General features: G+C 31.0%; 1 protein-coding gene across 2 annotated transcripts in view; it reads right to left on the bottom strand.

Moving 5' to 3' along the window:
• Positions 1–913: 913 nt before the first annotated feature.
• Positions 914–15617, bottom strand: part of LOC118183040 (major facilitator superfamily domain-containing protein 12-like) — a 48829-nt gene continuing 34125 nt past the window's right edge. For both annotated transcript variants that reach the window (XM_035352449.2, XM_035352456.2), the window contains exons 7-11: positions 12795–12887; positions 9032–9211; positions 6385–6473; positions 4969–5105; positions 914–3210 (exon numbers count right to left, since the gene is read on the bottom strand). In XM_035352449.2, coding sequence (XP_035208340.1) covers positions 3128–3210; positions 4969–5105; positions 6385–6473; positions 9032–9211; positions 12795–12887 — 582 coding nt within the window. In that variant the 3' untranslated portion in view covers positions 914–3127. The remainder of the gene's footprint in view (positions 3211–4968; positions 5106–6384; positions 6474–9031; positions 9212–12794; positions 12888–15617) is intronic.

Raw genomic sequence — 15617 nt, 5'->3', positions numbered from 1 at the left:
GTATTTAAACTTAAGTATTTTGTATTCTGATGAAGAATAGAGGAAATCAGAAAGGATAGAAAAGAATTAACACAAGAATAATTGTTAAATTAAATAAAGTGAATGCAAGATGAGAGAGCGTAAAATTTTCTATGCTGACAAATTTCAGCTTTCGAAAGTACAAAGAAGATATTCTGCGCCTTTTATGAATGCTATTATGCAAGACGAAGAAGCGGAAAATTTATATGATACTTCTCATATACACTAATATCAAATAATGGACGTAGGCCGACAAGCTTAATTTCTAGACTTAATCCTGTTTAGCATAGGTGGCATGCTGCTACACTGGCAGTGTTAACCAATACCAAGAAAATGGCTGTTACATGATTTTTTAGTGAAATGGATATTACATGATTGACTGATAGCTGCTAACTTCTGAGCTGATGGGCATCATTACAAATAGCATAAAACAAATGTATTGGTTCTACACAGCTGCAAAGAGATGATTATTGAAGTACTATACTGAAATACTCCGCCCGTTGAAGTGTTACATTTCATTTTGGGCAAGCTCATCTGTGATATAAAATAGTTCTTGCATAAAATATATTTACGTTCCTTTAAAGCATTCATGATTTTCAGGTTCTCAAAATGTTATCAAATATTCTAATGTTTTTTTTTTTTTTTTTTTTTTTTTTTTTAAGTGCGACTTTTTGTTAGTTAAATTATCTTTTCATTCAGTAAGAATCATGAGGTCAGTATTTATAAGGTTTTTTTTAAATGCATTCTTTAAAATACAAATGCAATAGAAATATTTATGACATTATTCCCATAATACAACAATAACAGTTGGAAAACAGTAACAATAATCACTTAAAGGGGAGAATAAGAAAACTTACTCTGATGTCCCTGTTGTGTTAAAAAAGTGCTATAAGCAAAAATTCTAGAGGATTTTATTGAGACATCTACATTTACATGGCAGTGTAATGTACAGACTTTACATATATCTTATGGTAAATACAAATCGAGAACTTGAACATTTGAACCGACTCATTGACCATTAACGTAAGCTTGACTTTAAATTAAATATAAAATATTTTTAGAAGTAATAAAAATATTAAAAAGTGACAATAATTTTATTTTGGATAATAATAATCCAATTTTAAATTTAATACAGTCCTTTAATTCAGCATTATTAATTTGGTCAATCTACCCGTAAAAGTGCAAAAAGTTTTCTGCTAATTTGGTTTCTGTTTTCATCGAATTAACGAATTCAGTCCCAGCACTCAAATTATGAAGAGATTATGAATATGAATTGGTTCATGCTATACCAATTTCTTACTAGAATTGGGAAAATTAAAATCTGGTTAAGGAAATTACTACATTTTTTCATATTTCAATCAAATTTCATACAAAGCATAAAACATGGTTTGAAGAAAGAAATTATCTTAAACTAGTTTTTGGTGGAATACTAATAAAAGGAATTCTTTTGAAATTGCTCGAAGTTCAAACAGCAATAACTTATTCACTCAAATCTGGCTTTCAAACATATTCATATAAATGAATTTAAAAGCCTAGAAAATGTATATGCATGGCCGAACATATTTAACATTTAGATATTCCTAACCAAAAATAAAATTAATTAACGTTTCCTTAACAGGAAAAAGGGAAGTGTATGTTTTCTTTCGGTATATTCAGAAAACTAAAGCGATATACACTCGAACCGCTGTAAATGAACATTCTACTTTAGCGGACACTTTCCATTAATGAACACTCCGCTTTAGCAGACCGACAGAACAGAGTTGTGTTCAGAAATTCCATTAACAGTAATCTGAATTCTCGGTCTTAAAAACAGAACAGAAAAGCAGTGTAGTGGGCACACCTTGGTAATAGACAAAAGCCTTAATTTTGAAGTAACCGCTAATGGGAGCTTCGATCGCATTCAAACGTTTCTAACCTGAGTTAAATGGAAATGCAAAGTTTTCAATTTTAGTGACTAAGAAGAAAAAATGCTTCTAAATTAATAAATCTTGTTGAAATTCGTATGCCACTCTTTTTTTTTTAAAGTGACGAAGGGGAATCTCATGTAGCACAGCCCCAAATTTCCATACATCAGTAAAAAGCGCGAATAAAATGGTTAACAAAAATATTACATACCCGAAAAGGTAAACAAATTTTTAAATTAAAGAACGATGTTTTTACGAATTGTTGAAATTAGGCTTATTATAAAATGTTACAATTTGTGTATACTAATAATAAACAATTTTAAAAAAAAAATTCTTGCTTTGATTTGAATGAAATTTATCATGACTACAAATTATAAACTTAAATATGATAAATAAATTTATGCTGTCCAATTCAAAACACCCTTTGGACATAGCTTGCTATATACGAGTACATCATTCTCTCTGAAAATCTATAAATAAAACGGGTATTGAAGAACCTTTATTTTAAAATTTTATACAAAGTAGACAGAAATTTAATTTAGCGAGGCTAAAGAAATTTAAAACGACTATAAAATACACACATTTATAGCAAATCAACCATCTTCAAAAATTGAAAGTAATTTATTTAATGACGAAATTGTTTTAGCACATTCAATGAAGTTCTATTTTAGCTGTTTAATTAGAGAGAAATAGATTTAACTGAGAAATAGCGAAATATTAATCAAAAGAATTTTTATAAATCCCATAGAGTCATCTAAATATTCTTCGCAGCATACTATAATTAAAGCAGAAGGTTTTCTAGAAACAGTTTGCCAATTAAGAATAACAAATAAAAAAAGGAGGGGTCGTTATTCAGTTTAGCCCCAAAAGGCAAAATAAAGAGTAATACCAAAGTTTAACTGCTGATCTGAAAGCTAAAGTCTACAAAATACAAACTCTTGATATTTTGTACTACTTAACAGATTTTATAAAATTATAATTGCCCCTTTAAATACTATTCTTTAAAAAAATTAAGCATTATTTTTAAACAGACAAATACTTATTTCAATTATATACGGTATCGTGGCTTTCATTTTATAGCAGATTTGCAGGATTGTTAAACATGTGAGAGCTATCATTCGAAGGAGTCTCTCTCTTGAACCTTCTTCCATTACAGATTCTGTACATTCTATGAATGCCGGGGCTTGAACTTCTTTACACTGTTATCAAGTCTTTGGCAGAAGTGGCTGCGTCTCATTATTATCATCTGTGCTACCGAAGTTAAGGGTTTCCTCTTTTAACTCAGCATCTATAAATACAAGAAAATCAATAGAATTATGTTTTCTTTTCATGTAACTTGATAAAATTTAAAATGTTACGTAGTTATGCATGTAGAATATTTTAAATTATAATAAATTAAACAAAAATCTAAAAGATTTCAGATTTTAAATTTAAGGGGCATTTTTTAACGTTTTGTGTGTTACCTTTATTTATTAAATATCATGTTCTTTGCATTTAAACTATATAAAATTCAGTTCAATAGCAATGTCGCAAAATAATTTTAAAAAGAGCCTATCTTTAGAATTTCCGATACACAGTTTCCCGTGCTGGAGATAAAAAGATTTTTTTCCTCGTAGGTGTTGCCATTGCTCGCTTTGAAATCGTTGACTTTGTTAATCAAAAATTCGTTAAAGTTTTATAAAAGATGAAATCGATCATAAAACAAATTCCAAATTTCAAATTTCGCCTTTCACATGCCCATATTCGTAGGAGGATTATGTCATTCAAAATTCAATGGCTCTATGTACTGTTGTTTTATCACAATGCGAGAAATACACATACATTTATGCAGATTCTTCGTTATTTAATTTCTTCAAATATAATGCAGGACTCTAACATTGGGTGGCAACAGTTTGAAATGTGAAACGGACATTTATAGTGATTCAACGCAAAATCGCAAAACGAAAACAATAGTTTTTCAGGGACAAAGCCCATTTAGTCTAATAAAACACGTAACCGATACCACACTTTATTAATTTATATAGAGAAAACTCAAAGAATTTTGAAAAAGTTCACAATTAATTACCGTAAGGCTCTTTACTTAATATTTCAGACAATTATGACATGTCAACTACCACAGTGAATCAGAGCCATGTTGTGAAGGCTTGTGAGGTTAGAGGGAAGTGGAAGAACAAGAATTATATCCCTGGAGAAACCCCCAAAAGGTAAAGTCGCATGGGATTAAATCTGAAAACTGGGGTGACGATCGCCGACAGCCATATGAAAATGTCAGCTTCTCTTTCTTTATGTCCAAATTTTAATCGAAATACTCTTGCTTATTTGTGTAACTTACAGTGGCACACATTTGCTTTTGGACACTTGTGTTTCTGCTAAATATCAGCGAAATAGTTTTGTTTTTCTTTCATGTGTACTATTTTCCCTTCTTTTTTTCAAAGCTTGTTTTCTTTTGAAAACGTTATTTAAAAACTTTTCATAAACAAAACAGCTTATTTAAAAAGTTCTGAAAATGAGTTTACGGAAGTATTCGGACACTTTTACCAAGCAGCTTATATTTAATAAAACTAACCAGACATTCTTTCTATAGGGAATAGTTTTAGTTTGGAATGAAGGTAGGCTTAGTTAAGTACGACGATTCTCATTGCTGACGTAAATCATCTGAAGTAAACGAAAGTAATTTTAGAGCTATTAATAAATATGTACAACCTAATGTAACATTACAGTAATATTTACGTTTGTTTGATGACTTAAGGGCAGTTATGGATTTTCCAAGAGAGTCAACTTTCAATACACCATCCGGATCTAGGAATTTGTCATTTTCTTTTCTTTCTTTTTTTAAATAAAAGGCTGAATGATATAATTAATACTTGGTTTGTTAATAGCTTTTTTCATACATAAGAAACGAGGGGAAAATATTTTTTCATTATTCCATAACTACGTTTTAGACAGAAATATTTACGAACAGACAAAAGTATTTTTTAATGGATACTTCGAAGTATGTTATGAAATCAATTTTATAAATTATTGCAAGTCAAACTATATAAGATACCTTTGCTTTTGCGCTTTCTTTCGCCGAGTTTTGCAGGAACAAGAGAAAAGAGAACAAAGCTGGAAATTATGGCTATACTTCCAACACCATAAGACAGTACATCTTTGTAGAACCAGTCACAGTCTTTACAAAGTATCCTGGAAAAATTTATGAGGTATTTTTACAGTCAGTATTCATTACAATATAAAATAAGGAAAAATAAAAAGATTTTTTTTGTCATATCCCTCCATTGATGCACGGAAATAAAAATTCAAAAATGTTTGCCAGTTTTTACACCTTATATTTTAAATTTACTTTTTTCTGAATGTATTAAAATTAGGTATGGCTTTAAAAAAGTAATTGGGAAATACTTCAAATCGTTCAAGATAACCATTGCAAAAATGCATCATTAAATACTTTAAATTTAAAGGGGAAAATGTTTTTTAAGTTGATTCCACAGAACAAATTCATCATTTTATATATGTAGAGAAAACAAATTAAATTATCGTTTCTTTACCAGATATCAATATTTTAAAATTAAAATTTCAAGTATGTTTTATTAAGTACTATATTTTCTAAAATAACAGTTCTATATCTAAAACATTTCTATGGTCATTTTAAAAGCATTCTAAGGTATTTTAATAGGGGAACGACTATTAATGAAGTAAAAGAACTGTTTCTCACACGATCTTCCTTTTCTCTTTTCTGGCGTTCAAAATGAAAAGCAGTTTAGTTAGTCAAAATAAAATAAAATTTATTCTGAAATTAAATGCTCAAATAAAGGGAAACTTTCAAATACAAAGTACAAAGTTTTATAAAGTTTCAAATACAAAGTTTTAACATATTTAAAATGTAATAATTGTTACAAATCCGAAGTAAATATTGAGGAAACTAGAATAAAGAATACTTTCGGAATTCTTAAATTCTTAAGCTGAATTTTCATTATTTATATTACGATATGTTAAGAATATGTAGCTGATATAAAAAATAAGTTTTAATATATATGCTAATTTTCAACAGTGAATGAATTTGTTTGCATTTTTATAAATAATAAGCTAAACTAAATAAGTTAGAATCCTTACTTTAAAAAAATTTCTAAAGCCCCTAACTTATCTTTCTATTTTAATGAAAATTATGAATTCATATTAAAATGAAATTTAACTAGTATATTGGAATCATTGTTTTTTTTTTTAATTTTTCAATTTTAGTTACGTATAACACAAAATATATCCTTATGAATCTAATGCTATCAATTCAGATTCGAATTTCGCAGTTTTTGCTATACACGTATTCTCAATACATTTTTATATTAACAGAAAATTTACGATTAATTATAGGCATGAGTAGGAAGTGTTAAAAAAGTTTTTAATAATTAATAACGTTGAGTTTAAGGAAATGTTAGAAGCGGTAAAATACATAAAAATTGAAATTACTTACACATGCATATGTTGGACAATCATTCCAGCTATACCATTTGCCATCTTGTCGCAAAAACTCATACAGCCGTAAACAAAAGCACCACTTTCCTGAAATTTATCAATATATTTCACTGATGTAAAAATAGTTACTAATATTTTTTTTTACATTTAATGGTCGAAAAAAATGTTACTCGCCACCATTCTTGGTAATTCTACTTTTCCACTGTTATGTTACTTGGTTTATCATACAACAAGTTCACATTTTTGTTCACATTTAATTTTTAGTCTGTTTCAATCAAACTCCTATTTCGATGAAACATGTGTAATATGTTCACTCTCTGTGGTGCGTATTGGGCAACGTTCTCAGTGATGAGACGGCTAAATGACCTATTGATATTGGCTATTGTCAACGAATGCATCAGGTTGCAACGTTCGGCCATTTAGAACAACAGCAACATTTCCAGTATGGCCATTTTCCCTACATCTAGTTGAATTATTTCACTACCTTAAAATGTCTCAGCGTTTTATCTCTTGAAACATTCTAACTCCGATTACTTGCTACTGAGTTTCTTTAATATTTTAGAAAAATTGTGTCCTTTGGCTAAATGCTGAGATTATAGACGTAATTATTAAATTTTTACTTAAGTGTCAGAAAATGTTGAGTGTTATCCGTTTGATTTTGGTTTGTAAAACTTTTGATGCCCTAAGAGCTGCAGTGACTTTGGTTTAAAATGCAGCAAAGACAATTTAAATAAAATTAAACTGCTGATTTTAAATTTTTAATACATAACAATTAAGTTTGTCTCATGCAAAAGCTTCCAGGTACACAGAATTTATATGAAAGTATATAGTGAATGCATTCCTATATCCCATTGATTTGCATAATGATGAAGTATAGCGCTAAGTTAATTGGCAAAGTAACGCTACAAAAACTCCATCACTTTTTGCACACCGCTTGCAGTAGTTAGACACTATTATCTAAAAAGCTGAAAACTAACACTGCATGGCTAATGCTTAGAGCGAAGAACAAAGCCAGCGACATCAAGTCTCGTACATATGAATCATACATTCTTTTCAAATGAAAAGTATTACAAAAGCACGAATACATATATTCAGAGCTGGATTAACTAATAAGAAAAATAAATACGTTCATAAAGCATCAAGGAGAAGGGGCACCATAAATAGATCTTTAGGATATCAAGAATAGGTTACCACAAAAAATTCCCATTACCGATTCTACCATGGAATATATGGCGCAAGTAAACCCTGATCGAAAGAGAAGGCATAGGGAAAAAACAGATGTAAATTTATGTAGGGGCATCAAAATATTTTAAGGGCCTCTAAAATTTTTAATCCAGGCCTGCATATAGTAAACATGAAAGTAAAATTTTACGTTTCGATAAAACGTTTACATGTGCTTTTTTATGATAGTGTTTATTTATGTTATGTTGTGTTATACGTTCACTTATTTTATATTAAGAAAAATGTTTGAAACGCCTATTCCCAATGCCTAATGTAAAAATTTTAATAATCTTGAGACATTTTTGTGGTAACTTCTGACAAAAATAAGATAATGAAGCGTTCTGAACAAAGAAAAGGCTTCTAGAGATAGTACAAGATTTCGAGACATTTCGAGCAATGTATCTGCTGATTATACATATTTAAAGAATTTATTAATGCATAAAATTCACTATATTTATTATTATTCCGTGGCGATTAGACATACTTCATGTAGTTTCCTATAATACAGGATTATGCATAATTCCACGGAAAAATTGAATTATTCATGAAAAATAAATTATGCAATAGGTATAAAATTTTTATTACATTGAAGCAGAAGCAAAGTCAGCAGGATTGTTTATATATTTCACAAATGCTCGGTACGTCCACATTTGCAAATAATGATAGACATCCATACGATAACACATTGTTCACACGAATAACAGATTGCCAGTAAAAGAGGACTAACTACAGCCACACGACTGCGAGATTTCTGGAGATTAGCGGGAATTGAAAGCATGTAGACAATATCTTGAATAACCCTCTCACACATGAAGATGAAACATGGAATTAATACTAAACCTCAGATGGCAATCGCGTTAATACGTTAATAGACTCGTAATTATACTTCCCGTTCACCTTAGTGAGAAATTTCGATTGAGAAGTTTTAGCAAATGCTCTCCATATTTGTGACAATTATCAACTCAGATAATTGTTTTCGGAAGTGATGTGAATAGCTGTCGCTGTTTTATGAAACTTCAACGAATAATTTACCTCTGTTTTAGTGCATTAAAATTCTGTATTTTTTGGTAAACTTGCTATGCAGTTTTTGAAACTTTTTACTGATTTACGAATAACCCTGTACTATAATTGTTATTTTTATTTAGTTTTACGTAAAGCAAATATGCATCCAGTGAAAGATTGTATTAAATAATCAGTAGCAATAACTGCACAAATAAAATCAACTAGCCACATTGCCAATGTAGTTTGAAAACTTCTGAATAGACTTAAACATTGCCATTAAACAAAATCAGATATTAAAATATTTACTAAATGTCTAATTTTATTTAATGGCATGGCTTAAAATTCTTGAAGTTGCCAGTAAATGAAATTTTGAGCGATATTAAATAGTACATGTTAATAAAAACTAAATAGGTAAGACTTACAGCACTGGTGCCTATGAGGTCATGAATGAAAGACAACGAGCTGACCACAAGCATAGAAGAGGCTGCTCCCATAATAACTCCAACTCCATAAATCCCTTTATAGCAAAATGTTGGGCCATGTCCTATGGAAATCCAGAAACATGCTCCCACTCCTAACGTTGCACCAGTAAGAAGCGTGATCTAAAATTCAGAATTTGCTAAATGTAGGTAATATATAAAATAATAATAATAGCTTGCAGTCTCTATCAAAGAAAATTACTTGCAAAATAAAAAAATGAGATAAAATTAAGTAACATAATTCTTCCCAAATTGATAATTTTCACTTGGTGGGCTTTTTCTGTTAGATATCACCTTAGGTCGGATGCCCTCTCAGTGGTGCAAAATGAAAAAAAAAAAAAAAAAAAAAAAAAAAAAAAAGTGTCATAGACGTACACTTCGAGTTACAGAAATGGGTACTTACGGAAAATCCCGTCGACCATTTTTGCCTATAAAAGAAAAGACGCCAAACTACGCGATTTTTCGCCAAAAATGGAAAAGTCTTCTTCAAACATGCTGGGTTTGGTGTAACCTTGATTACACGTGTTAGTTATGATTATTGAGAGTAAAGACTCCTTTTATCCCCTGTATCACGCGATTTCGAGGAAAAAAAAAATTAAAATTTAGGACCTGCCTACTACAGAAGAGCATGCTGTTGCATATTTCCAAAGTTATGGAATCATATCGGCGATTAAATTAAAACTTAGCGAAAATAATTGCTTTTACAGTATATCTACTTAATAAAAAATAATGGAAATTTTTAATGAAAAATTAAATATAAATAAATTATAATATAATAAATTTGAAAGAAAAATAAGAATAAAACGTTTTTTCTTGTATCTAGTAAATGGGTTATTTTGGTTTGCCGCGATTGGCGCCGTCTCTTGTGGTCGACGGGATTTTCCGTAAGTACCCAGAAATGTTTTAAATAACACAAAGATTCATGATTCGGTGCTTTTAAATTTAAAGACAACAGTTTCATTTAAAATACGAAATTTAACCTTTTTGGTCCCTATATTTGCATTTAGGTAACTTTTCTACCCATTATAAAAAATGAATTCAAAAATTTTGGCTCCCGTATGACAAAAATTGACCGAGACAAAAAACCGAAACAGACCGGTACAAAAATTCCCGAATTTCAAAATTCGCTGTATTTCACTGCATTTTGAATCTGCGTTGAGGAGTCAGGTAATAAATAAATCAGAATAATTCAAGGCTGGGTTTTCTCTTTAAATGCTAATCAGGGATATTCTCTTGTGATTTACTAGCGTCTTGATTTATAATTTTTTTTACATTTGTTATGCCGCAAGAATTTGCACACGTGTAATTGATATTTTATCAAAGTCTAAAAATACTTATTAATGTTCTAACGAAATTTTTTTTACTTTAGATTCATAATTTGGTAATAGTGAAAAATTCATTAAAATGCAAATATCTTTAATATTTAAATAATGCAAATAATATTACGGTTTTGCGACGTGCCAGTTGTAAAGTTTACCACCTGCCAGTAGTTCTAGAAAATTAGTTTTGTAAGATTCTGTGATTAATACATCCATTTTTGAAGCAAATTACATTGATCAATACTTTTCACAATAATCCGCACAGAAAACTCGTCATGTAATCTTTGAACATGAGAAACATTTTTCTAAATTAAATTTCATTTTTAGTTACATACAATTGCAACATTTCGCTCTTCAGTTTGCATACGACTCTTGAATATGATTCTAGATTTTAATATCAAATATCTCGCTCAATTTTTGTAGTACGGGAATGAATCACATTGTATTTTATTTTTTAGAACGGGTGCAAAATTTTCCTAAATGCAATTATAAGGACCGGAGGAACGTTTAAAAAGCTACATTTCGTAATTTTTATAGGATTATTTTTTTAAATTTAAAAATGCCGAAGCATTATTCCTAAAACATTTTTGGAATTGGAAGCATATGTTCTATGACCGAAGATTGTGAAGTTAAACGCCGGGTTAGGACTTTTGGGGACATGGTGTATATATATTTCTGGCATTTCAGCAAATTCCTTTTAATTTACTAAGTATGAAATGAATTTATTAAGCCATTTTTAAGCATTTTAATTAATTTTAAAAACAAGCGTTTTTTTTAACTGTAGAAACTTTCAAACATGGGAAAAACGCTGAAATATAAACCAAAGAGAAGTCTGAAGACCATTAAATAAATTTATTTGAGCCACATTCAATCATAGGTCATGGGTTCTTTCTTGCTTAATGATACACTAATACTTGTGAAAATTTTTGCACCATGAAGGAATAATGAAAATTGAACCAAACTTACAAGAAATGTAAAGTGAGGTAAGGCATGCAAATGATCAGAATTACAAAGCAATTGCGCATGCGTGGAATGAGAACCGGCAGCTTGTTCCATGTATATAAAGGACTCTCCGTGTATATAAGGAAATCTCTTCAATTCTACCGCGTATGGAGAATCCTCATCTTCGGACTTCATCATATGTCAGGCCCAGTCAGGATTTTCTGAGGATATTGGCAAGATCAGGAATGAATTATCCTGCTTAATGACAGGAAAAGTATTAAAGCATCGTTAAAATCTGTTTGTCCAGCGTAATGTTGCAATAGTGGTACTTGTTTTGAAGAAATGGACAGAGGAGAACCAAACAAGGCGACATCCTGACAGTGGGGCACGCAGTAGCACAACGGCACCGGGCGACAAAGCACATGTAAACGTTTTATCCGCATTGACTATATAGGATCATACAGCATCCTCTCGTGTCTTAACACAACTTTGGAGCACGGTTACAGGCGTTGTGTTATCTAGCTCCACGGTTCGTCGTCGTATGCTGTAGCATGGATTGCGTGCAAGGGTTCCTCTACGCAGGATTCCCCTGTCACTGAATCACAGACGCTCCGACTTCAACACAGTGCGTGGCGTGCCCTGTGGGAAAAAATTGTTTTCTCCTATGAATCTCACTACAATCTAGAGTACATTCATGAAAGAGTACGCATCATACTTTCAACATCTGCTCCCACAGTGTGTTATCCAGCGTCATACCACACACACAATTGACATCATGGTGTGGGGAGCTACTGTGTATTGTCGATCTCATCTAGTGCAGATTGCGGACAAGCTCAACAGTGAATAAAGGTAGGTGTGAAGCAAAAGGTCCTTCCCATTTTTCGACATGTTCCGGGCACTGTATTTCAGCAGGATAATGCCCGTGCACATGTTTTTCAGACTACACAAGCCTTCTTTAGAGCACAACAGATTTCGCTTCTTCCACGACCTGCCTTATTCTCCATATATATGGCTCACTGAACATGTCTAGGATTTCATCGGTCGCCAACTCTCTCGTACAGCTAGTGAGGCACACACTAAGACTGAACACTGGCGTCATGTCAAAGCCATATGGAATGCGATCGCCCAGGATTACATTCAGAACATGTATGATTTAATGCCACGTCGTGTACAGGGTCTCATCTCTCAACGTGATGGACATACAAAGTACTGATTTCTGACGTTCGTTTCATTTTCTATTTTGTAAATATGATCGTTTATTTGCACCACTATAAGTAATATGTAGAATAAATGTCATTGATTTCCGACAATTCCTTCATATTGTTGCATTTTTCACAAACATTAGTGTATTTGAAAATAATTTGATTTGAAAATTACTGTACTACAAACACATATCAGAAACCAAGATTATAACTTAAGTAAACTATTTTAATACAGATTTTTACCTTTTTGCTCATAATTTTGAAAAATTTTGGCAAGGAACAGGATATGAAGAAACCACTCACGTTCATCACAAGAGGAATTTTCGCAATAAAGTCCTGCAAAAATAAACTTTCTCAGCATTTATATTAAGTCACTGGATAAATAAAATAACACATAGCATTTATATGATAAAGTGTGAAACACAGGTATGCAAACATGAAATTGATTATTTTATTCTTATTTCCTTAATAACTCTCTGTTTTCAGCAGGACTCTATTTATAGCTGTAACAATTTTTTAAATAAAAATAATTTACTCTTTTTACCTCCTGCCAACCTATATACAAAGAAAGGAGACGTAATGCTTTCGGTCCAAAAATTCAATAGTGAGTTTTTAGTGAATAAGCGCGAACTAAGGTCCTCACAACACCTTCACGTTACTTTTGTCGCATGTTCACATTATGAGCTTATAGAGGCTTTAATTAATTATTATTAAGTTTGCCACTTTTCTGCATAAATAGAGATGAATGTTAGCATTAGCGGAATGTTAGGATTTAAAGGGAATAGTTAGTAATCTGAAGGTTATTTAAAACGCATTTTAAGAATTAAATCAAAACTACTGAATGCTGTATATGGAAATTCCAAATTATATTGAAAATTATCCATGGTATTTTTGTTCAAATTTACGAGGTTCTGAATAATGCTTGAATTTGTCTGTGAGTGTGATCATTCTTTTTATCACAGTGTTTGCAATGAATGTTAGAATAGTAAGTAGGAAAAGGAAGTTAGAAAAAACAAAATAATATATTATTTTGGATTTTCACAGCTATTTTGTATTCTAATAGTATTAACTCATACATGACGACTTCCTCTACAAACAAGCATTTTCTTTGCTTGAAGTGAAATTTCGGTTAGGAAAAAATACTGTTTCTTGATAATAAAAGATAATCAATATTACTATCGTAAGTCACCAGTTGTTACTTATATTTCATCTTTACTCTGAAATTTATTTCCCCACAAAATTTTTTAATTACGTAATACTAATCCAATAATAATTTTAATACGTAATCTGCTATTTTATATATCAAGGTGTTTAAATTTCTGTGAAGGTTCGTAAAAAATAAAGATCGGATGATGAAATCTCACGAATGAAATTGTTGGAAATTGAAATTATTAATTTATAACCAGATTTTATGATTAAAAGATGCTTTCACATCAACATAAGTTATCTAAAATGTCATAAATTTCTTGACAGTGGCAATGAAATTGTTTTGAAGAATAGCGCAGTTTAGTGGAAAAAATTCGGTACATTATCAGAAGGGCAGAACTAAATAGCTTTTTCTTGAATGTTTTTTTTCTTCCGAAACTTCAAAACATCAAAAACGTTTTTATACATTTTTATTTACTCTAAATTACTAATAATTTCTAGTATTATTAGTTTTGATGTTTTCTAAAATTATTTATTCTACCTAGTGATTCATATAATTATCAGTTTTATATATTAATTTATTTTCATACAGTTATATTAAAGTTTCTATTATGTTTCCTTTAACTACGGTGATGCGATTTATACTCTGATGGATAATTGCTAAGGAAAAATAACAATGTCAGCAATAGCAACCGCAAAATGGAAGGCAGGTAAATGGGGAAATTAGCTAAAGTGCGGGATACAGTAAGATGTATTGTGCGTATGAAAATTTTGGATTGACGAAGTGGTTCGCAACGTGATAGCGCCGATAAGAGATGTAAAGAATTTGACGTGTATTGACTGTCGTTCAAAACCAAAATTTAACAGGAAGAATAAGTTGAAGAACTTGCAGTTTTCGGTATGTCCTCTCGACATCACTTAGATGATTTTAAGGCGTGGCCGTATTATTGGCAAGATTGATGAAGGGCGAAAAACAATAGATATTGCTTAGGAGTTTGACAGGTGACGGAGGACGGGGACGCCTGGTGTTTAACAGAGGTAAACAGGCATATGTCCCGCGTCCTCCACTATCCAGAGGCAACAACTCCCTGGAGCCGCACGAGACCGCACCGGGAGTTTATATATGATTTAAGAAAGGTTTACAATGCCATACAGGGGCAATTGTTTGACATAAATTGGTGGATTACATATGTGGTTGAGGTGACATACAAAGTACATTACATAGTGAATAACACATAAAAACACAAATTAGAAAACAAATGCATACACGAACGCAACAAAGTAAACAAATAACACACACTGAACACAGCACATATACACACACATAACACATAAAAACACAAATTAGAAAACAAATGCATACACGAACGCAACAAAGTAAACAAATAACACACACTGAACACAGCACATATACACACACATAACACATAAAATAAAAACATAAGCACATAAAGACATATAATATAAAAGGAGGATTGAACGCCTAAGAATTACTCTAGGTCGGGGTACATATCGCAGGGATAAATACTTAAAGTTGTTTAGGTACATAATGCGGGACTTAATGCATAGTACATAGATGTTCAGTGCATTACTTACTACAATACACATTACTTACTACAATGCTCATTACGTAAGATATTATATATTAGTACAACTATAGATTTAGTATATTATGATGACACATTACACTACACAGTATTTACTACAAAACGCATTACTTAAGATATAATATATTAGTGCAATTATAAATTTAGTACAATATGATGACACAATACGTAATACTATACTTGATACAGTACGCAGTACTTGAGACATTATTATGCAGAACATAGTGCACGGTACGTTGTGCGGAAGTATGTACAGGATGACACAGTACTTAAAATATAATGCGCTATACTTAAGTCATAATATTGAATGCTT

This window comes from Stegodyphus dumicola, chromosome 10, assembly GCF_044657685.1.
Source record: "Stegodyphus dumicola isolate Sdum_Otavi_A_Nest chromosome 10, ASM4465768v1".
NCBI lineage: Eukaryota > Metazoa > Arthropoda > Arachnida > Araneae > Eresidae > Stegodyphus > Stegodyphus dumicola.
The sequence above is the reverse complement of the archived record's forward strand: the minus strand, read 5'-3'. Positions and strand labels throughout refer to the sequence as shown.